This window comes from Myotis myotis, unplaced genomic scaffold, assembly GCF_014108235.1.
Source record: "Myotis myotis isolate mMyoMyo1 unplaced genomic scaffold, mMyoMyo1.p scaffold_m19_p_5, whole genome shotgun sequence".
NCBI lineage: Eukaryota > Metazoa > Chordata > Mammalia > Chiroptera > Vespertilionidae > Myotis > Myotis myotis.
The window spans coordinates 109,606,234-109,631,136 of record NW_023416357.1 but is presented as its reverse complement, the minus strand read 5'-3'; the positions used below and the strand labels follow the sequence as shown (position 1 = coordinate 109,631,136).

At 40.2% G+C, this 24,903-nt stretch overlaps 1 protein-coding gene across 1 annotated transcript in view; it reads left to right on the top strand.

The window, feature by feature from the left end:
• Nucleotides 1-24,903, top strand: part of LOC118656596 (ATP-binding cassette sub-family A member 3-like) — a 231,346-nt gene that overhangs the window by 98,319 nt on the left and 108,124 nt on the right. The window contains exons 13-17 of the mRNA XM_036310024.1: nucleotides 9,613-9,711; nucleotides 10,711-10,879; nucleotides 11,784-12,084; nucleotides 16,103-16,352; nucleotides 17,572-17,776. Of these exons, the coding sequence (XP_036165917.1) occupies nucleotides 9,613-9,711; nucleotides 10,711-10,879; nucleotides 11,784-12,084; nucleotides 16,103-16,352; nucleotides 17,572-17,776 (1,024 nt within the window). The remainder of the gene's footprint in view (nucleotides 1-9,612; nucleotides 9,712-10,710; nucleotides 10,880-11,783; nucleotides 12,085-16,102; nucleotides 16,353-17,571; nucleotides 17,777-24,903) is intronic.

Here is a 24,903-nt window from a genome sequence, read left to right as displayed (position 1 = left end):
ACACAGAGCAGGGCCGATCAGGGGGTTGGGGTGCCGCCACTCTCACACTCAGGGCAGGGCCAATGGGGAGGTTATGGCTCTATCCCGTCACACACAGAGCAGGGCCCGTGGGTTGGGGAGGTTGGGGCGCCACACCCTGTCACACACAGAGCCGCAGGGCAATCGGGGTTTGGGCGCTGCCCCCTGTTATGCTGATCCTGGTGCCTGGAGGCCTCGTGGCTCTGCTGGGAGGCATATTACCCTTTTACTATATAGAATAGAGGCCTGGTGCATGGGTGGGGGCTGGCTGGTTTGCCCTGAAGGGTGTCCTGGATCAGGGTGGGGGTCCCCACTGGGGTGCCTGGCCAGGCTGGATGAGGGGATGATGGCTGTTTGCAGCTGGTAACACACCCTTCAGGGTGGGGGTCCCCACTGGGGTGCCTGGCCAGTCTGGGTGAGGGGCTGAGGGCTGTTTTCAGGTTGGCAGGTGACTGAAGCTCCCAACTGCTCCTTTTTCTCTTTTTCTTTTTTTTTTTTTATTCTGGGCCAGCTTTAGCTCTGGCTCCAGCTCCGAGGCCTCTGCTGCTGAAAGAAGGTATCTGGTTTGTTTAGGTTCTATAATCGAAACTCTGTATCAACTCCAGCTCTGAGATCCCAGCTCGCTGAAAGCTGATTTCTGGGGTTTTGTTTAGCTTCTATATTTGTTACAATGTTTCTTAAACTGCAGGCTCAGAGGCCAGCAAGGCAGGCGGGGAACGCTGGAGTCCTCCGTCACTGAAGCAAGCAAGCCTCATGTTAGTTTCAAGCTGCCTGGCTGCCGGCCGCCATCTTGGCTGGCAGTTAATTTGCATATCTTGCTGATTAGCCATTGGGAAGGGTAGCGGTCGTACGCCAATTACCATGTTTCTCTTTTATTAGATAGGATATTACTATGAATGTAGAGCTGCATATAGACTTTCTGATTTCTTATGCTATATTAGAGGCCTGGTGCACGAAATTTGTGCACGAGGGCGGGGGTGTTCATGTATATGTGTATCCCTCAGCCAGGCTTATGCCCTCTCCAATCCAGGACTGCTGGCTCCCAACCACTCACCTGCCTGCCTGATTGCCTGTAACTGCCTCTGCCTGGCAGCCTGATCACCCCCTAACCACTCCTCTGCCAGCCTGATCGATGCCTAACTGCTCCCCTGCTGGCCCGATTGCCCCTAATGCCCTCCCCTGCCAGCCTGGTCACCCCAAACTGTCCTCACCCTGCAGGCCTGGTTGCCCCTAACTGCCTTCCCCTGCTGGCGTGGTCACACCTAACTGCCCTCAGTGCTGTCCTGGTTGCCCCTAACTACCCTTCCCTGCTGGCCCGGTTGCCCCCAACTTCCCTCCCCTGCTGGCCTGGTCCCCCCCAACTGCCCTCCCCTGATGGCTTGTTTGCCCACAACTGCCCTCCCCTGCTGAACATCTTGTGGTGGCCATTTTGTTTCCACATGGGGGCGGCCATCTTGTATGTTGGAGTGATGGTCAATTTGAATATTACCTCTTTATTATATAAGATTCTTAGCAGTGGGATCACTGGGTCAAATGGGACTTCCATATTTAATTTTTTGCCAAGACTCCATACTGTTTTTCACAGTTTTGTTCAGGTTGTCCAGTTTGTTGGAATATAGTTGTTCATAGTATTTTTTTAAGTGTCCTTTTTATTTCTATGAGGTCAGTTGTTACTTCACCACTTTTGTTTCTGATTTTATTTATTTGGGTACTCTTTGTTTCCTGGTGAGTCTTGCTAGAGGTTCATCAATCTTTTCAAAGAACAAACTCTTAGTTTTATTGATATTTTGTATTTCTTTTTAGTTTCTATGTCATTATTTCCTCTCTGATCTTTATTATTTCCTTCCTTCTTCTTACTCTGGGCTTTTCTTGTTGTTCTTTTTCTAATTATTTAAGTTGTAGGGTTAAATAGTTTATTATTAATTTTTCTTGTTTTTTTGAGGTAGGCCTCTAGTGCTATGAACTTCCCTCTCAGGACTGCTTTCAATGTATTCCATAGATTTTGGGTTGTTATGTGTTCATTTTCATTTGTTTCCAGGATGTTTTCTATTTCTTCTTTGATCTCTTTGGCAGCCCATTCATTGTTTAATAGCATGTTATATAGCCTCCATGTGTTTGAATGTTTTTGAGTGTTTTTATTGTAGTTGATTTATAATTTCATGCCATTGTCATCTGAGAAGATGCTTAATATGATTTCAATCTTTTTGAATTATAGAGACTTAGCATATGTCCTAATATGTGTTCTATCTTTGAAAAATGTCCCATGCACATTGAGAAGAATGTACATTCCATAGCTTTGGGGTGAAATGTTCTGTGTATGTCAATTAATTCCATCTGATCTAGTGTATCATTTAGGAGCACTGTTTTCTTGTTGACTTTTTATCTAAAAGATCTATATAGTGATGTCAGTGGGGTTTTAAAGTCCCCTACTATGATTGTATTCCTGTTTATCTCTCCCTTGAACTCCCCCCAGAAGTTTTTTTAGACATTTGGAAGCACTTGTATTGGGTCCATATATGTTTACTAGTGTTATAGCTTCTTATTTTATCAATCATTTTATGATTATGAAGTGGCCTTCATGATCTCTTGTTATGGCCTTCACTTTGAAGTGTATTTTGTCAGATATGAGTATTGCTACCCCAGATTTTTATTCATTTCCTTCCCTTCACTTTCATTCGTGTGAGTCCTTTGTTCTGAAATGGTTTTTTGTAGATATCATATGGGTCATCCATTCAGCTACACTATGTCTTTTGATTGGAGCATTTAAGCCATTTACATTTAAGGTTATTATTGGCTAGTGTTCCAGTACACTGATTTGTGCACATTGAAAGGAAATTAATTAGAAGAAATATTTTAATATTGCTATTTTCCCTTTATCTATAATAGAAATGTCAACCAAATTCATGATTGACAATGACACATCAAAACACACACGTGTGATTGGCTCCAGTGAGAGCTTTATATGTATCGCACATGTGTGAGTCAACTTAGACTTTTATATATATGTAGAATAAACTTGCTTAATTAGACCTGCTTTCTAATGTAACTAAACTTTTTCCAGCCCAGTGAAGCACCCCAACTTCTCTTTCAGGTAATTGTTAGCAACACTGCAGTAAATAGCAACATGAAACAGATTATTATTGTAGATCACGTAGGGAGAACAAAGGGTAAAATATTTAACTGTCACAGTGTTTGACTATATTCTGCGCAGTGAGAAAACCTGAAGTCATTTTCAAGTTCCACCATTTCTTACTTCTTTTCAGTCGGGTCAAGTTTCTAAACCTTCTAAATCTCCATTTTCTGGCTAATGAAAAGAAAATAGGATTCTACTGAGTCTCCTATCTACCTACTCCAGGACTTCTGTGAGGATCAAATGAGATGAGGCACGGGAAAATGCTTCACAGACATTTGGTTAAACTGTAAAATGTTTGCACCTGGCTATAAAGCAGATTGGGTTTCTGGGCTGAAGAAACTCAAAGGAGGCTAGTTGCTAGGAAGAGGAAGCCAGGCGTTGCTATGTGACATCATTACCCACTGCCCACAGCGACCATTTCTGGGCTGTGCTGGGCTGTGGGCCGCATTTTGCGCCATGGGGTCTTGGCAACATCAGCTGCGATTTGGTGGGCTATCACTCTGAGGTGGAGGTGGGGCCTGTGTCCCACTTGGGAAACTGAGTATTGGTTTGTTGCTGTCAGGTCCATGGTGCTGTTTATTTTTAAATGGACAGTGCATGTCATAGCAGCTCCTCTATTGAGGGTCTGCCCCCTGGTGGTCAGTGTGCGTCATAGCTACCGGTCGGACAGACGGACACTTAGCCTTTTATATATATACTAGAGGCCTGGTGCACAAAAATTTGTGCACTCGGGGGGGCGAGGGGGGTCCCTCAGCCCGGCCTGTGCCCTCTCGCAGTCTGGGACCCCTCAGGGGATGACCACCTGCTGGCTTAGGCCTGCTACCTGGGGGATTGGGCCTAAGATGGCAATCAGACATCCCTCTGGCAGCCCAGGAGCCCTTAGGGGATGTCCACTTGCCAGCGGAGAGCAGGCCTAAACTGCAGTCAGACATCCTTAGTGCTGCTGAGGAGACAGGAGAGGCTTCCACCACCACCGCTGTACTGGCAGCCATTAGCCTGGCTTGTGGCTGAGCAGAGCTCCTCCCATGTGAGAGCGCCCTGATCACCAGGGGGCAGCTCCTGCATTGAGCGTCTGCCCCCTGGTGGTCAGTGTGTGTCATAGTGACCAGTCATACCCAGTCCTTCTGCTGTTAGGTTCAGTTTGCATATTACCCTTTTATTATATAGGATATAGATAGGTACTTATTTATTTTTATTCTTTATGCCTGTGTTCTTCTCTTTCTATCTCTTGTTCTTAAAACAGTCCCTTTAGCATTTCTTGCAGTGCTGGTTTGGTGGTAATGAAGTCTTTTAGCCTTTTTTTTTCTGTAAAACTCTTTATTCACCTTAGGTTTTGAATGATAGCCTTGCTGGATAGAGCAGTCTTGGATTCAGTCCCTTGGTGGTCATTACCCTGTATACTTTGTGCCATTCCTTTCTGGCCTGAAATGTTTCTATTGAGAAGTCAGCTGACAACCTAATGGGAGCTCCATTGTAGGCAACTCTCTGTCTCTTCTTTGCAGTCTTGAAGATTCTTTGTCTTTAACGTTTGCCATTTTAATTAATATGTGCCTGAGTGTGGGTATTTTGGGGTTCCTCTTGATTGGGATTCTCTGTGTTTACTGAACTTGAGTGATTTTTCATGAGAAGGTTAGGGGAAATTTCTGCAATTATTTCTTTAAACAAGTTCTCTATTCCTTTCTCATATTTTGCTCCTTCTGATACCCCTATAATGTGGATGTTGTTATTTTTCATAGTTTCCCAAAGCTCTCGTAGACTCTCCTCCTGCTTTTTAATTTTTTTTCCATTTGCTGCTCTGAATGGGTGTTTTTGTCTACTTTGTCTTCTAATTCACTTATTCAGTCCTCAGCTTCTTTTAGTCTACTACTGAATCCTTCCAGGGTGTTCTTTTCTTTTTGTTTGTTTAGCCTTTTAAAAAAAATCTTTATGTTGAGATTATTACAGCTGTGCCTCTTCCCTCCTCACCCCCCATAGCTCCCCGCCACCCAGTTCCCACCCCACCCCAGGCCCTCGCCACCCTATTGTCCATGTCCATAAGTACTGCATTCATGCATATAAGATCTTTGTCTAATCTCTCCCCACACTGCCCCCCACACCCCCTTCCCTCTGAAATTGTCAGTCTGTTCCATTTCCATGCCCCTGATTCTATTACATTCATCAGTTTATTCTGTTCATCAGATTTTTTATTCATTTGATTTTTAGATTCACTTGTTGATATATATATATATATATTTGTTGTTACTTTGTTGTTCATAATTTTTTTATCTTTACCTTTTTCTTCTTCTTCCTCTTCTTAAAGAATACCCTTCAGCATTTCATTCAATACTGGTTTGGTGATGATGAACTTTAGCTCTTTCTTGTCTGTGAAGCTCTTTATCTGACCTTCAATTCTAAACGATAGCTTTGCTGGGTAGAGTAATCTTGGTTGTAGATTCTTGCTATTCACCACTTCTAATATTTCTAGCCACTCCCTTCTGGCCTGCAAAGTTCCTGTTGAGAAATCAGCTGACAGTCATATGGGTACTCCCTTGTAGGTAACTGACTGTCTTTCTCTTGCTGCTTTTAAGATTCTCTCTTTGTCTTTAGCCCTTGGCATTTTAATTATGATGTGTCTTGGTGTGATCCTCTTTGCATTCCTTTTGTTGGGGTTTCTGCACTTCCTGGACTTGTAAGTCTATTTCTTTCACCAGGTAGGGGAAGTTTTCTGTCATTATTTCTTCAAATAGGTTTTTAATATCTTACTCTCTCTCTTCTTCTGGCACCCCTATAATTTAGATGTTGGTACGCTTGAAGTTGTCCCAGAGGCTCCTTGCACTTTTTTCATATTTTTGGATTCTTTTTTCCTTTTGCTTTTCTGATTGGGTGATTTTTGCTTCTTCATATTTCAAATCTTTGCCTTGATTCTTGGGGTCCTCTAGTCTACTGTTGGATCTCTGTATATTATTCTTTATTTCAGTCAGTGTATGCTTAATTTCTAGTTGGTTCTTTTTCATATCCTTGAGGGTCTCACTATATTTCTCAGAGGTTTGTAGAAGATTCTTGAGTAACTTTATAACCGTGGTTTTGAGTTCTATATCCAGTAGTTTTCTTTCATCCATTTCTTTCATTTGTGACCTGTTTCTTTGTTTCTGCATTTTGGCTGCTTCCCTGTGTTGATAGAGTGGCTTTGTGTTCTAGGTGTCCTATAAAGTCCAGTGTCTCAGCTTCCCTAATTACCTGAGGTGGACACTCTTGGTGCACCCCTTTGTGGGCTATGTGCACAGTCTTGTTGTAGTTAACCCTTTGAATGCTGGGGAGTGCAATTGCACTCCTCCTGTCTTTTGCCAAAAGTGCCGGGAGCGCTATCAGCAATTTTTTTCTACTAGTATTTTATAATACAACTAGAGGCCCGGTGCACAGAATTTGTGCACCCCTATATTCATAGCAACACTCTACAATAGCTAAGATTTGGAAATATCCTAAGTGCCCATCAGCAGATGAGCGGATAAAAAAAAACACAGTGGTACATCTACACAATGCAATACTATGCTGTTGTAAAAAAAAAAAAAAAGAAAAAAAAAAAAGAAGGAATTCTTACCATTTCCAACAGCATGGATGGACCTGGAGAGCATTATGCTAAGTGAAATATGCCAGTCAAAGAAAGATAAATATCATATGATCTCACTGATTTGTGTAATATAATGAACAACATAAACTGATAAACAAATATAAAATTCACGCAAGATTTGAATTTTACACCATTTGTGCCATAAAGTGTTGCCAACGAAAAAAAAAGATACCGTGACAGCTGACAGTTCAGAGTTATTAAAAATGGAGCGCTACACAAAAGAACAACGCATTTTCATTGTTGAGCAATATTTTAAAAATAATAAAGGTTTGGCAGCTACAGTTCGCAATTTTTGTGCAAAATAGGGTCAGAATAATGATTTAACTTCATCAACTGTGAAGAGATTAATTAAAAATTTTAGGGAGATTGGATCAATTAGTGATCTTAAACACTCTGGCTGTCCTTCAACAAGTCGTTCAACACAAAACGTCGAAGCAGTTCGTGAGAGTGTTGCTGAGAGTCCAGGGAGATCTATTCGGCACCGTGGTCAAGAATTGGACATTTTGAGAAGCTCTCTACAGTGTATTCTCACGAAAGATTTGCATCTTCATGCTTACAAAGTTCAATTGACCCAAAGTTCTACTGACCATGCACAGCAAATAGAGTTCGTTGAATGGATTATGGAACAACAAGTGGATGCTGATTTTTCTAACAATATCATCTTCAGCGATGAGGCTCATCTTCATCTTGATGGCTTGGTTAATCAACAAAATTGTTGCATTTGGGATTCAGAAAATCCACGAGTGATTGTTGAGAAACAAATGCATCCACAACGTGTCACTGTTTGGTGCAAATTTTGGGCTGGAGGCATCATGGGATCATTCTTCTTCGAAAATGTGGCTGCTCAGGCAATAACAGTTAATGGTGCTCGCTATCGTGACATGATAATCCAGTTTTCTGTGCCTAAATTGCAAGATATGGATGTGGACGACATGTGATTTCAACAAGACAGTGCCACATGCCATACAGCCTGAGAAACAATTCAATTACTGCATGAGTCATTTCCTGTTTTGGTGATCAGAATTGGCCACCCAGATCATGCGATTTAACACCGTTGGACTTTTTTCTTTGGGGTTTTTTGAAGTCTAAGGTTTATGCCAACAAGCCCACGACCACCCACACCTTGAAGGAGGAAATTGAGTGCTGTATCAATGAAATTCAGCCACATTTATGCAAAACGGTCATGGAAAATTTCAACAAAAGAGTGTGTATGTGCCAGCAAAGCTGTGGAGGCCATTTACCTGATATGCTATTCCATCTATTCCATACATAACCCTATACTGTATACTTTATGAATCAATAAAAATTTACAATTTTTAATTATAAACCTGTGTTTTTTATCAAAATTACTTCTTGCGTGAATTTTGGGACACCCTATAGATATAGAACAAGAACAACAACAAAAAACAGACCATCAAACCTTAGAGGGAAGGCGGGGGTGGGGGTAAGAGATCAACCAAAGGACTTGTATCCATGCATATAAGCATGACCAATGGACACAGACAATTAGGGGGGTGGGGCATGTTATGGGAGGTGGGAGTGGGTGTGGAGAAGTCAATGGAGGAAAAAGGAGACCTATGTAACACTTTCAACAATAAAGAATTAAAAAATAAATAAAAATCCCATTTTAGTTAAATCTTATTGTATCATACAGTCATATTATAATGTATCTACTTATTTACTAAACTGTTGATGGATCTTTATCTCCACTTTGTGCTTTATTAGTACACTTTAAAGTACCACACAGTTTAATTCTAATTTTGTCATATATTGTGTAAAGCCAAAAGAAACTAATAAATATGTGAAAATATTCATGTATTAACACTGTTTATCTATGAAGGATATTATAATTATTTTTATATGCATTCATTTTCTGAATTTTGTACAATGCACTCATATTAATTTCATAACTAATGTAAAAGCAGCAGAAAAAGATGTGGGTGAATCCTAGTGGAAAAGCCAGGCATTGGGAAGGATGAAGCATAGAAAGAAATGGACTTAAAACATGTGAATGGCTATCATGTAGATAGATTATATCTGATTATATAACTTAAAGGTGCCAGCTGGGAACCAATGTGCAAAACTATATAGAATTGAATGGAAAGCAATTTAAGCTCAAATATGAAGCTTAAATTTTAATAGATATTCCAAAAAAGGGAAATTTGAGTTCTTCAACACTGAGAATGAAAAGATAGGTTCAGTTGCTCATACTGGGACTATAATAGGTGATCTTGAACACCTGGAGGTTTCTGGAAAAGATGATCCTTTGAATATGAAGTACAGAAAACTGTTCTTTAAAAGCCCTGATGTCTCCACATTTCATCTGTCTTGGATTCTACAGATTTCCTTGGCTGTTGAGTCACATGGTTCTCTCTACATCTTCATCTACTGAACCTGATCCATTTTCTATTTTTGAGTGTCTTTTTCCCACTATTAACTTGAGTCTGATTTTCTATCTTGATTTACTAAATAATTGACTGAGGGACCATAGCATACATGTGTGTGATAAGTCAACTATGTCAACTTGATAGAGTTTTAGCATAGATAGAGTCTCTTGATATTTTATTAGAAGACCAAAAATTTGTGTATCCAAGTACAAAGTAGAGTGGGAAACAATTTGCTATAGTAATTTGCTAGTTTCTTTTTTTATTCAACTTTCACACCTTTTTGATTTACCAGAGGCATGAAATTATAAAGAGCATTGAAGTGAAGAATGATCTACATTTTCCCCAATGCTGAAAAAATGTTAATTTAGAATAAAAATGCATAACTAAGAAAATCTTCTGATTTGGTGCTAGCATTTTCTCCTCCCTCCTCTTCCTCATTCTTACTCTTAATCATATTCTTACTCTAGGTTTGAAGCTCTGTTTACTGATCTGGAAAGGAGACATACAGAGCTGGGCATTGCTAGCTTTGGTGTCACTATCACTACCATGGACGAAGTCTTCTTTAGGTGAGCAGCAGTGCATAGGGAGCACCAAAACATTGAGTGGGGAAAGGACCACCTCTTAGTCCCCTTTATAAACTCACCACACTCTCAGATGCACACATTAATAATTTAAGAATTGTAGGGGGCGGGGCCTGACATAATTTCTTTTACAATAAGAACATTGAAAAAATATCATCACCATCATTTTATAAAGAATTTAGAGGCCCAGTGCATGAATTTGTGCACAGATGGGGCCCCTCAGCTGGACCAGCAACCAGGCCGATGATCGGGCCTATCAGGGCGATGGGAGGTTGGCCGGGAGGAGGGACCGTGGAAGGTTGGGTGGCCAGCCTGATCTGGGCCACTGGGGTGGCCATCTGGGGGGAGGGGCTGAGGGAGATTGGCTGGCCAGGGGGAGGGGCCGCAGGAAGTTGGCCTGCAGCTGGGGGGAGGGGCCATGGGAGGTTGGCCGGCTGGGGCAGGGAGGGTTCAGGGGAGGTTGGCCGGCCAAGGCAGGTTGTTGTGGGAGTGCACTGACCACCAGGAAGCAGCTCCTGCATTGAGCATCTGCCTCCTGGTGGTCAGTGCACGCCATAGCGACCGATCGTTTGTCATTCAGTTGCTTAGGCTTTTAGATAGATAGATAGATAGATAGATAGATAGATAGATAGATAGATAGATAGATAGATAGATAGATAGATAGATAGATAGATAGATAGATAGATGATAGATAGATATTTTAACTTTCTCAACGTAGGAGTTAAACCTTAATCTTTAACTTGAATGAGTTCCACTTAATGAAACATTGTGTTGCCCTTGTTTTTCTAGCTTCCCATGGTCTGGCAGCAGTCATGTGACTGGTGCTGGGGAACCACTTGCTCTACCATATTGCTTTCATATAGTGCTCCTACCAGTCAGCAAGCAAACCAGGGAGTCTTCTAAGTTGGGTGTTGTGACTCATTCTCCAAACAAGATGTATTGGGATAAAGTCGAAATGTAATATTTTGTACTTTTTAAATGTAGGGTCAGTAATATGGAAGAGACACAAACAGACATTGTATCTACCCCACCTCAGCCTCTCTCTCAGATGAGTGAAGTGTCAGTCAAGAACCAGAATAGGAATATGTCAAGAAATGAGGGAGCAGATTTGTCTACTGTGAATGGAAGACCTGCTGTTATGTTTAATACTGGGGTAAGGACCTTTAAGGAAAACTGATATGTATTTGGTTGGGGCACAAGAGATACATTTTGAAATACTTGGACAAAAAGAGTGTGGAATTCGCAAGCATTGCAGAGCCAACCAGATATGGAGCACCCTGTACCATGGTCTAATTAATTTCTCAATGCAGAGGAATGTGTTCTAGATAAAGATCTTAATAGTTACTTCTCAGTTGTATTTGTTTTCTGTTTTAGAATTCTTTTGTTTTTTCAAGTCGATAATCCAGAAATTTGTTAGTTCATTGAAGCTAGAATGAGCTGGAGTGAGCATAATTCTTAATAATCAAGCATGCACAATATTTTAAATTTTTTGCAATGGTAATTGATATTACATAAGGAATTTCTATTTAATCACTATGATTCTCAGTGTGGTAAGTTTGTTTGAGTTGCCAAGCATTTCTTTTATTCTCCTAATTATCCATTCCTCCTATAAAACACTTTGGTTTTCTTGACTATAAGAAGACTGAGGAAAATCATCTTGTTGAGACTTTTAAGTATGCTATATCAAAAGCCAGAACGTAAATATCTTAGTTAATCCTTATAGCAAAAGTTAGAAAACTTTATGTAAGGAGATGATAAATATATAAGGCTTTGTGGGCCATATGGTCTCTGTTGCAACTACTCAGCCCTGTCATTGTGGCAAAAAGCAACCATAGACAATGCAGAAATGAATGGGTGTGATTGTGCTGACCCCTGTTTTATATAGACAAAAGGATGCACATACTCTTGTGCATTATCATACTATGTTTGAATTCTATTCCAAGTATGTAGAAACTATGTATCTCTACCATAAAATTCCAGTGTTCATGTTTAATTTCAATGTGAGTGGCCTGTTTAGGTCTATAAATATTGTAATGTTCTGTTTCTCCTTTCTTCAGTGTTCCCTCTACCACCAGCAGTTCTGTGCCATGTTCATAAAGAGGGCAATATTCAATTGGCGCCACTGGAAACTCATTTTGCTGCAGATACTGGCACTTCTAGGATCACTTATCCTTCTCTCAGAGACTGTTACGTTTACACATAGTAATGATGATACGGCCAGACTAATGAGTTTGAGTCAATATGGTCAAACCATTGTGCCTTTATCAATTTCTGGGAATTCTAATTTGACTCTGATTTTCTTAAAACATCTTAAAAGTATGCTAGAGCCTGACAACCACACACTTAAGGAAGTGCAAGGTAAGGCTCATCAAGAAAAAGTTTGTTCTTAGATGAAGATCTGGTTTTGTAAAGAAAGGTCTTAACTGTATATGTGGCTTCCTCTCCATTCTTTTCCTGTTAGTCACTAATTTTATAGAGGCAGCTCAGAATCAAGAAATGCACTCTTTAAGGTTACTGGCCTCAAAATGTTAATTATTATTGGCATTTTAGCTGTGAGTTGCCTACATGACACTTGTCCCTTCCAGTAAATAAAAGTGCCAAAGTACCATGAAATTAAGCATGAATTTTGTTTTGTTATTCGAGATCTGGTCAGAATGCAATGTATCACATGACTCCCTTACAGAATAGAATGGTGGCCCCCAAGCTATTCTTCCATCTCCCGCATCTTTTCCACCATTCATGTCATTATTTTTATTTTAGCCATCCTGGTAGGTATGTAGTGATATTTCATTGTTGTTTTAATTTGCTTTTTCCTAATGTGCACATCTTTTTCATGTGTTTATTTTTCATCTGAAATATGTGTTCATGTTTTTTGCTCCTTTTAAAAAATATGTTTTTATTGATTTTAGAGAGAGAGGGAGGAAGAGGGAGAGAGAGGGAAACAGATGTGAGAGAGAAACAATGATTGGCTACCTACTGTACATACCCCAACCAGGAACTGAACCGGAAACCTCTCCATGTTCCCTGACGGGGAATGAAACTGATGGCCTTTCAGTGCACGCGGCAACACTCAACCAACTGAGCCACACCGCCAGGGCTCTTTTGCTTCTTTTAAAATTGATGGTGTTTTCTTTTACTGTTGAGTTATGGGGGATCTTTATATGTTTCCTCTTATACTGTCAACTGTATTTTCATCATCTTAATTGGTTTTCCAGAAAAAAGTTTTATTTTGATGAAGTCCAATTTGTTAAATTTTTCTTTTATGGATTGTGTATTTTGTGTCAAGTCTGAATTTCTGCATAGCCCTAAATAATGAAGACTTTTCTCATAAAAACGTTTATAGTTTTCTAAAATTTTTATAATTTTATATTTTATATTTAGGTTTATCATCCATTTCACATTAATTTTAGTATAATGTATAAGATGTGCATCAAGGTTAAGTTTTTGTGTTCCAGCAACATTTGTTGAGTGATGATATCCATTTAATATTTTTATACCTTTATCCAAAATGAATGGGGCATGTGTGGGTCTATTTTTGGGTTCTCTATTCTACTCATTAATCTATGTATCTGTTAATTCACCAATAGTGTGCTTAAAATATGGTAGACTATTATTCCTACTTTATTCCTGTTTTTCAAAGGTTTTTAGTTCCTTTGATTTTTCCATACAGATTTTAAAATAACCTTGTCCATACCTATAAAATAATTTGTGGGAATTTTTATAAGAGTTGGATTATATCAGTTTGGGAGAATGAACATGGGTTTTCCAATCCATGCACATAATATATGTCTCCATTGAATTAGATCTTTTAAATTTCTTTCATCAGTGTGGTGTACTTTTCATCAATGAATCCTGTGCACATTTTATTATATTTATAGCTAACTATTTCCTTTTTTTTGAACAGACTTAAATGGCATTGTATTTTTAATTTTTGTGTCCATATATTTATTCTAGTGTATAGAAAGCAATTGGTTTATATGTTTATCTTGCATCCTGCAACCTTGGTGAACTCACTTATTAAAGCTAGAATTTTTTGTTGATTCCTTGAGATTTTTCTAGATAGACAGTTATGTCATCTGCAATTAATAGTATTATTTCTTTATTTATGGTCTATATGCCTGTTTTTTCTCTTCATGCTTTATTGCACTGGACAGAATCTCAAGCACGATGTTGAATCAGAGTGATGAGAGTGGACATTCTTTCCTTGTTCCCAGTCTCAGGGGGAAAGTATATAGTTTTTCACCATTAAGTGTAATGCTAGCAGTAGGGATTATATAGATGTTCTGTATAAAGTTAAGGAACTTCAACAATATTCCCATATTCTTATCATGAGTTGAGTACTGAGTTTTTTCAAATGTTTTTTTCTGCATAGATTGATATTATTATGTAATTTTTATTCTTCAGCCTATTAATACGGTGGATGACATTGATTGACTTTAAATATGGAACCAGCCTTGCATTTCTAAAGTAGACCCCACTTGGTCATGGTGTTTTATTCTTTTTTTATGTTGCTTAATAATTTTTGCTAATATTTTCAAGGAGATTTACACCTATATTCATGAAAGATATTGGTCTGTATTTTAGGTTTTGTACTTCTTTTGTATGGTTTTTCTATCAGGGTATTACTAGCTTCATAAAATAAATTGATAAATGTTCCCTCCTTCTCTGTTTCCTGAAACATATTGTCTATAATTAGTGTTTATTTTTCCTTAAATATTTTTTAGAATTCTCTAGTTAAAACATCTGGACCTGGCAGTGCTTTAGAGCCTGCCCACCTTCCACATCCCTGAGGGTGTACTAATACCCTTTAAGTCAAAGTAAAATCTTGCCATCATATAAAAGAAAGGAAGAAAGAAAGAAAGAAAGAAAGAAAGAAAGAAAGAAAGAAAGAGAGAAAGAAAGAGAGAAAGAAAGAAAGAAAACACCATCCAGACCTGGATATTCATTTGGGGGAAATTTTTTAATTTGTAAATTAAGTTTCCTTAGTAATTATTCATTAGTCTCTATTATATTGGGTGAGGTAAGCAATAGTTTATGTTTTGAGAAAGTAGGCCATTCCATCTAAACTGTCAGAGTTATGTGTGTAGAGTTGTGCATAGTATTACTTTATTATTCTTTTGATATGTGAATATCTATAGTGATTTCCCATGTCATTGAGAATATTGTTAATTAATGTTTTCACTCTTATTTTCCATTCTGCTTCTGCTTCTTTTTTTTTTTTGTATTGTGCGATTGGCTAATTTTTTTTTGAATCAACCTATCTTTCTTCATTGTAATTAATATGTGTTTTTCAATTCTAACATCAACATTTATTTATTCTATGGACTCTAGTTCTCTTTTGAATTCTTTATCTCTAATGCCTACTTTACCTGTGGCTCTGCTTCTCTTATTTGTGCTTTTTCTTGGTTCTGTTTTTGGTATACCTAGAAATTTTCTTATTGAATACCAGATATTGTGTATTAAGGTTATAAATAATTTGCATGAGGTTATATTCTCCTGAGAGGTTTACTTTCTTTCTTTCTTTTTTTAAATATATTTTATTAATTTTTTACAGAGAGGAAGGGAGAGAGATAGAGAGTTAGAAACATCGATGAGAGAGAAACATCGATCAGCTGCCTCCTGCACATCTATCACTGGGGATGTGCCCGCAACCCAGGTACATGCCCTTGACCGGAATCGAACCTGGGACCCTTGAGTCTGCAGGCCGACGCTCTATCCACTGAGCCAAACCGGTTTCAGCAAGAGGTTTACTTTCTGATGGCCAATAAGATTAAGGACAGGTGTAAATCCAATCAGGGATTTAAGTGATTTGATACTAGATTGAAATTGTTATGAGGACTGGTCTATTTCTTACTGTCTTACTCCTAAGCTATAGCTCTTCATGAGCTCTATTGAGGACTAAAGGATTTACCACAAGACACCACTACCATTAACAGATCTAAAATGCCTCAAAAGGAAAAGGCACATAGAATGAATGCATTTCATTCTTTCCAAGGTCTTGGACCCCAAATGTTTATTGCTTTCCTAGATATATGATACCTTAAAATAGGTGATTTCTCATTTCTTTTATCCATTTTCTCATGGGAAGTTTTTGTCTGCTGTAAGATAAGCAATAAAATCTATAACTGAAAGTAATCATAGATAAAGTTAAGACATGTAAGCAAGTATAAAGAGTCTATACCAGGTCACCTGTGTTTTCTCAGTGAAGTAGGAATTTAGATTATGGGCAGTGAAGTGCTTAAGGAGAATAGAAAATGTTTGAAATAATTATTATCAGAAACTGAAAAGGATAATAACCAAGTAAAATTAGTTGTTGTTCTTCCCGAATATATATTGTGTTTTGGACAAACTGACCAATATTGTGTCCTCATACTAGGTGACCTACTAAAATATTTGATGGAAAATGAAGATTGTATTCACTTATGCATTGTTGCATTTTCCATTGAGGTGAAGAAAGATAAAATAACATTTACTGGTCTGTTCAACAATCAAGCATATCATTCACCAGCCCTGTCACTGGCAATGCTGGACAATATTCTTTTCATGTCAACTTCTGGCCCCGATGCTTCCATAACAGTCTTCAATAAACCTCAGCCAACCTCTACTTATCAGAAATACAGCTCAATGTATGTTTTTCTTTTTATTAGAATAGAATTTTATACTTAAACTAGAGGCCCGGTGCACAAAAATTTGTGCACTCGTGGGGGGGGGGGCGGTCCCTCAGCCCGGCCTATACCCTCTCACAGTCTGGGACCCCTCGGGGGATGTCCACTTGCTGGCTTAGGCCTGCTCCCCAGAGAATTGGGCCTAAGCTGGCAGTCAGACATCTCTCTGGCAGCCCGGGAGCCCTCAGGAGATGTCCACTTGCCAGCAGGGAGCAGGCCTAAGCTGCAGTTGGACATCCTTAGTGTTGCTGAGGAGGCGGGAGAGGCTCCCGCCACCACCGCTGTACTGGCAGCCATCAGCCTGCCTTGTGGCTGAGCAGAGCTCCCCCTGTGGGAGTGCACTGACCACCAGGGCCAGCTCCTGCATTGAGCATCTGCCCCCTGGTGGTCAGTGTGTGTCATAGTGACCAGTCATTCCCGGTCATTCTGCTATTAGGGTCAATTTGCATATTACCCTTTTATTATATAGGAGTTCATGGCCAGCCTGGGTGAGGGGCTGATGGCTATTTGCAGGCTGGCCACAGCCCCTTCAGGGTGGGGGTCCCCACTGGGGTGCCTGGCCATCCTGGGTGAGGGGCTGAGGGCCATTTGCAGGCTGGCCACAGTCCCTGCAGGGTGGGGGGTCCTGATGGGGTGTCTGGCCAGCCTGGGTGAGGGGCTGAGGGCCGTTTTCAGCCTGGCTAAGCCCCCCAGCAGGGACCCACACCCCATGAGGGTGTGGCCAGCCTGGGTGAGGGGATGATGGCTGTTTTCAGGCTGGCCACAACCCCCAGCCACCCAAGATCCCAGTGGAGGCTGGCTGGAAGCAGGTATCTGGGATTTATTTGTCTTCTATAATTGAAACTTTGTTGCCATGAACAAAGGCCACAGCTGGCTCAGGGCAGGCGAGAACCTTGGCTTCCTCCATCGCCCGGCAACCAAGCCTCCTGTTTGCTCCAGCTCAGTGGCTTCCGGCCGCCATGTTGGTTGGGTTAATTTGCATATAGTTGCTCTGATTGGCTGGTGGGTGTGGCTTAGGACATAACGAAGGTATGGCCAATTAGCATCTTTGTCTTTTATTAGTGTAGATGCTTTCATACAATGTTGATGATATCTGTATGATTAAAATAGCAATTGATGGAAATTTATATTTTCTGCTGTTGATTTTTTAATACACCTACTTTTGTTCCTAATTTTCTAGGTTGTCAGAAGGAGACCAGGTGGCCATAAATATACATTTTGGGATGGCTCTTTTGGTCAGTGGCTTTTGTCTCCTGACAGTGACTGAGAGAATCACTAAGGCAAAGCTCATCCAGTTTCTGAGTGGGGTCTATGTCCTTGCATACTGGCTTTCTGCTTTACTGTGGGATCTCACCATATTCTTCATTGCCTGCTGCCTACTGCTGGTGAGTGTTAAATAAAGATTTTTTTGAGAGCTTCTTTATTTTAGGTACACTGTGGAAGTTTGCTACTCTCAAATTATATCATAAACTTAACTCTGCTGATAAATTATCTTTGCTCATTATCTTAGAAAACACACTGAAATGTGTGTACATTTTAATCAAGAGGCATGTGAAAGAAAATCTTTGGAATTTATAATAATTTTTTATCCTCACCCAAGGATATGCTTATTGATTTTAGAGAGAGAGGAAGGAAGAGATAGAGAGATGGGAGAGAGAGAGAGAGAGAGAGAGAGAGAGAGAGAGAGAGAGAGAAATGAAACAGAAACATCAAGGGATTACTTCCCGTATGCACCCCAACCGAATATTAAACCCCCAAACTAGTTATGTGTCCTGACCAGAAATCAAAACCGCAATCTTTTGGTGTATGGGATGACACTTCATCTGATTGAGCCACCCAGCCAGGGCCATAATAATTTTATGAGCTAAATTATATTCCCCAAATTTCATATGTTTAAGTTCTAAAGACCAGTTCTTCAAAAATGTAACTATATTTAAAGTTGGGGCTTTCAAATAGTTATTATTGGCATTTCAAATTCAAGTTAAAATGAAGAAGTTAGGGTGGGTCCCAATTCAATCTGACTGGTGTCCTTTTTATGAAGAGAAAATTTAAACATACAAAAAGACAAGGTAGTATAAACCACCCAAGCACTGCAGCAAATAGAAAAAATACTTAAAAAGCAGGAGGAGAGCCTAAGGGAGCTTTGGGACAACATGAAACAAACAAACAAACGAACAAACGAACAAAAAAACCCATCCACATAATAGGGGTGTCAGAAGGGGAGGAAGTGGAGCAAAGAGTAGGAAACCGGTTTGAAGAAATAATGACAGAAAACTTCCCTGATATTGGGAAGAAAAAAAGCCACACAAGCCTAAGAAGCACACAGAGTCCCAAACAAGATGAAACCAAAAAGACCGACACCAAGATACATTATAATTAAATTGGCAAATATCAAGGACAAAGTAAGAATCTTAAAGGCTGCCAGAGAGAAAATTACTTACAAGCGATCTTCGATTAGACTATCAACTGACTTCTCAACAGAAACACATCAGGCCAGAAGGGAATGGAATGAAATATACAGTGATGCAAGGCAAGGGACTGAAGCCAAGAATACTATACGCAGCAAGGCTATCATTCAAAATTGAAGGTGAATTCAGGAGCTTAACAGACAAAAAGGGCTAAGTGAGTTCATTACCACCAAACCAGCAATGCCTGAAATGCTAAAGGGGCTGCTGTAAAAAAAATAAATAGAATGGGAAGAAGGAAAACAGGCATAAAGAATAAAAATGGTGACAAACAAGTACCTATCAATAATAACCTTAAACATAAATGGGAGGAGAAGGGAAGATGGCGGCGATATAGGCAGACGTGTCCCAGGTCGTGTCCCGGAGCAAATGGAGTGAGCAGCTGAAACTAATAGCATCCACCCGAATTGGCGAAATTGCTCAGCTGGTGAGACGGTTTGCAGCCGGGAAGAGCAGAACTCCCCTGGAAAGGTAAAAAAACCAGGGTTTTGGGCAGGAAAGTTTGCCAGACCTCTGAGCCCAGAGAGTTGGCGGGAGACCGCGTGGCAGACAGCCGCGTCCCTTGGGACAGGCACAGCCCCTGATGGGGGAAAGGAGAACCGCGGGATTCCTGGCGCCGCCGGGGGAATTGAGAGCTGGGTTCTGTGATCACAGAGGACTGAGCCTAAAGGGGACAGCCTGAAGAGCTGACCAGACCAGGCAGTCCCGGTAAGAGAAGAAGCTTACAGAAACCAAGCCTTCCCCGTTTCCACGGCCAGCGTTTGTTTGTTTGTTTTCACTGAATCCTGTTCATGGGACATTTCGGATACAGACATTCACCTGTGCTGAAGAGAGGGAGAGTGTGCAGAGGAGTGGAATCTGGGGAGAGACTGAAGAGAGAAGGGGGGCCGGGAGAGGTGGCAGCGAATTGAGTGCTGAGACATCCCTGAGCCCAGGTCTGGGGCAGCCATTCTCTCCGGAGAGTGAGACTCCTTCCCTCAGCCCCCAGGCAAGGAGCACAGCCACACCCAAATTCCACCCTGTAGGAGATCAAGGACTAAAATAACCTGATCAGTCCCTGGGAGTTAACAGGGTCTGGCCTATAAAGGGATTTTCAATCCCAGCAACAACACAGCGCCAGTAACTAACTATTACGCAGCCAGCTCTGGGCAGTGAACTTCTACTGGACAGAGAGGCCCTATAGCCTCAGAGGCCAACCCGAGAACACTGCCACCCAGAGGCTGACCCACAAACTGACTCTTTGCTAAACACAAAATAAGGCAGTCTGGGAAACAAATGCGGCCTGCTTTAAAATAAGGACTGTGGTTTACAACACAGAGGAACAGTGTATTTCAGGGAAACCAAACACTCTCCTGAATACCTGGCAGGTCTAAGGCAAGCCACACTGAAGAATAGAAGAACCGAAGAACCTTCACTACTGCAATTTTTTTTTTCTTTTTTCACCTTTTAACTAAGAAACCAATTTTTTTTCTTCTTCTTTTTTTTCTTTTCTTTTTTTCTTCTTTTTCCATCACCTGATTTTACCCTTTTAATTACTACCTTCTTATTTTTAACCAGTATTATTACTGCTACCATTTTACCATTTTTTAAAGTGCCATTTTATTTTCTCTTTATTTTATTTTGGGATTAGTGTTCTCCATTCTATTTTCATCATTATATTATTGGTTGTTTCTAGTTTGCATTCATCTCCAGGGAGCTGTTGCTGGAATCTCTTGGGATTAATGGCTGTTCTATAGGAGTATTCTCCTCATATTAAAAGTCTCTTCCCCTCTTCCACTTCATTCTCTCTTTTCGCTCTTTTTTTTTTCTTTTTTCTCTTTCTTTTTTTTTCTTTTCTTTTCTTTTCTCACTTTTATTTTCCCCCCTCCTTTTTCCCAATTTCATTTTTGTACTCCTTTTTTTGGTCCCTACTTTTCTTTTCTTTTTTCTCTTTTATCTTTTTCCCTTCCTTCCTCCTTATCCCCTAATTCTGTTAATTCAGGTGGTCACCTTTATTTGGGGTTATTAATATCGTGAATATATTTGTGTATACTGCCTGGTACGTGGTGCCTTGTTGTGTTGTATTTTGTGCCTTTGAATTAACGCAGCAGATCGAAGCTACAGCAACCTCCAGAGCACCACACCCTCTGCTGAGGAACAGCAGCTGTATGTGAAACCTCGCCCCACCAGCCAGAAGAGCCACCTCAGCTGTGAACAGCACCCACCAGAGGAGATGCTGCCAACTGAAGAGCAGCTGCTACCGCAACCGCCCGAAGAGCAACGACAGACCAAGGAGTCACTGCCACCAAGGGAGCAACCACTGAATGACTCAACGTCTAGATATGTCAGTGAGATCAAACATGGGTAGACAAAGAAACCCCCAAAGGAAAGAGAAGGAGGACTCTCCAGAAAAGCAGCTAAGTAATACAGAGGCATGCAACATGACAGAAAAAGAATTCAGAATAAGGGTCCTAGAGTGCATAAACCAGATGGAAGAAAAAATCGACAACCTCTGCAAGAAGCAAGAAGAAACAGATGAAAAAATCGATAACATATGGAAGAAGCTAGAAGAAACAGATGAAAAAATCAACAACTTAAGTAAGACCAAAGAAGAAATGAAGAGTGATATAGCTGCAATGAAAAACTCCATTGAAAGTATCAACAGTAGACTAGGAGAAGCGGAGGACCGAATTAGTGAATTAGAAGACAAGGAAGCAAAACACACCCAAAATGTACTGCAATTGGAGAAAAAAATTAAAAGACAGGAGGAGAGCCTAAGGGAGCTTTGGGACAACATGAAACGAAACAACATACGAATAATAGGAGTACCAGAACAACAGAAGGATGAACAAGGATTAGAAAATCTATTAGAAGATGTAATATCAGAAAACTTCCCTGAGGTGGGGAAGAAAAAAGTCACACAAGCCCAGAGAGTCCCAAACAAGGTGAACCCGAAAAGACCCACACCAAGACACATCATAATTACCATGGCAAATGTTCAGGACAAAGAGAGAATCTTACAGGCTGCAAGAGAGAGACGGAAAGTTACATACAAGGGATCTCCCATTAGATTGTCAAATGATTTCTGAACAGAAACACATCAGGCCAGAAAAGAATGGACGGAAATTTACAAAGTGATGCAAAGCAAAGGACTGAATCCAAGAATACTCTATCCAGCAAGGCTATCATTCAAACTTGAAGGGGAAATAAGAAGCTTCACAGACAAAAAAAAGGCTAAGGGTGTTTATCACCACCAAGCCAGCAATGCAAGGAATGCTAAAGGGACTGGTATAAAAATAATAAAAAGCTCAGAAAGAAAACAGCCACACAAAAAAAGAAATGGCTATAAACAAGTACCTTTCAATAATAACTTTAAACGTAAATGGACTAAATGCTCCAAACAAAAGACATCGAGTGGCTGAATGGATAAAAAAACATGACCCATACATCTGCTGTCTACAAGAAACCCACCTCATTAGAAGGGACTCACACAGACTGAAAGTGAAAGGATGGAAAAATATCTTTCAGTCAAATGGAAAGGAAAAGAAAGCTGGGGTAGCAATACTTATATCGGACAAAATAGACCTCAAAGTGAAGGCCATCACAAGAGATAAGGAAGGCCACTTCATAATACTAAAGGGATCAATTCAACAAGAAGATATAACCCTGGTAAACATATATGCACCCAATGCAGGAGCACCCAAATTCATAAAAAAAACTCCTGGAAGATATCAAAGGAGAGATCAACAACAATACAATCATAGTAGGGGACTTTAATACACCACTGACAGCACTGGATAAGTCCTCTAGACAAACAATCAGCAAAGATACAGCAATCCTAAATGACTCACTAGATCAGATGGTCTTAATGGACATCTTCAGAACACTTCACCCCAGTGCCACAGAATATACATGAAAGGGCGAGGAGTACGCCCTCCACCTTGCCCCAGGGTAAGGGCTATGCCCTTCATCTTAACTTGGCCATGTGCTCAGCAAGCTTCTTCCCGGAAGATAGTCAAGGGAAGTGCACGCCATCACTATGACCACATCCTGTGTACTCGCGCCTGGCCAATCAGCAGGGCCCACAGTCCTTTCTCCTCCCCTTACCCCAAACCCCTATAAAACCTCTCTCCACACAGAGTTCTCTCTCTCTCAGCCACTGGAGCTTACCGTTGCATCGGTGAGTGTGGCAGGGGAGCCAAACCTAGGTTTGAAATGAATGACTCTTTGCTTTTGCATAGGACTCGCTGGCTCCCTGTGGGTTCTTGGGAATCATGAAATCTGGGCACAACAATACATTCTACTCAAGTGCTCATGACACATATTCAAAAATAGACCATATATTGGGTCACAAGCAAAGTATCCCCAAATTCAAGAAGATTGAAATCATAAAAAGCGTCTTCGCAGACTACGATGGCATAATATTAGAAATAAACTACAATAAAAACAACCCAAAATACTCAAACACCTGGAAGCTGAATAGCATGCTATTAAATATTGATTGGGTTACCAATGAAATCAAAGAAGAAATTCAAAACATCCTGGAAACTAATGAGAATGAAAACACAACAATCCAAAACCTATGGGACATAATGAAAGCAGTCCTGAGAGGGAAGTTTATAGCTCTACAGGGCTATCTCAAAAAACAAGAAAAAATGGTAGTAAATCAGCTAACTCTACAACTCAAAGAATTAGAAAGAGAGCAACAAGAAAACCCCAGAGTGAGCAGAAGGAAGGAGATAATAAAGATTAGAGCAGAAATAAATGACATAGAGACCAAAAAAACAATACAGAAAATCAATGAAACCAAGAGCTGGTTCTTTGAAAGGATAAACAAGATTGACAAACCTCTAGCCAGACTCACCAAGAAGCAAAGAGAGAGGACCCAAATAAACAAAATCAGAAAAGATAGAGGCGAAATAACAACAGACCCCACAGAAATACAAATGATTGTTAAAATATACTATGGACAGCTCTACTCCAACAAACTAGACAACCTGGAGGAAATGGACAAATTCCTAGAAAAATACAACATTCCAAAACTCAATCAGGAAGAATCTAAAAATCTCAACAGGCCAATAACTATGGAAGAAATTGAAGCAGTCATCAAAAAGCTTCCAGCAAACAAAAGCCCAGGACCAGATGGTTTCACAGGGGAGTTTTACCAAACATTCAAGGAAGAACTAAAACCTATCCTCCTCAGACTACTACAAAAAATTCAAGAGAAAGGAACACTTCCAAGATCATTCTATGAAGCCAGCATCACCCTAATACCAAAACCAGGTAAAGACAACACAATGAAAGAGAATTACAGGCCAATATCCCTCGTGAACATAGATGCCAAAATCCTCAACAAAATCTTAGCAAATCGGATCCAGCAGTACATCAGAAAGATCATACACCATGACCAAGTAGGATTTATCCCAGGGATGCAAGGATGGTACAATATCCGCGAATCAATAAACGTGATACATCACATAAACAAATTGAAAGAAAAAAACCACATGGTCATATCAATTGATGCAGAAAAAGCATTTGACAAAATTCAACACCCATTTTTGATAAAAACTCTCAGCAAGGTGGGAGTAGAAGGATCATACCTCAACATAATAAAAGCCATATATGACAGGCCCACAGCCAACATCAGACTCAATGGACAAAAACTAACACCATTTCCCCTAAGAACAGGAACAAGACAGGGATGCCCCCTCTCACCACTCCTGTTCAACATAGTACTGGAAGTGTTAGCCATTGCAATTCGGCAAGAAGAAGAAATAAAAGGCATCCAAATTGGAAAAGTGGAAGTAAAACTGTTCTTATTTGCAGACGACATGATATTATACATACAAAACCCTAGAGACTCCATCAAAAAGCTATTAGACTTAATACATGAATTTGGCAATGTAGCAGGATACAAAATTAACCCCAAGAAATCTGAGGCATATCTATACACCAATAGTGAACTTTCAGAAAGAGAGATTATAAAAACAATCCCGTTTACCATCGCACGAAAAAAAATTAAGCTACCTAGGAATAAACTTAACTAAAGAGGTAAAAGACCTCTACTC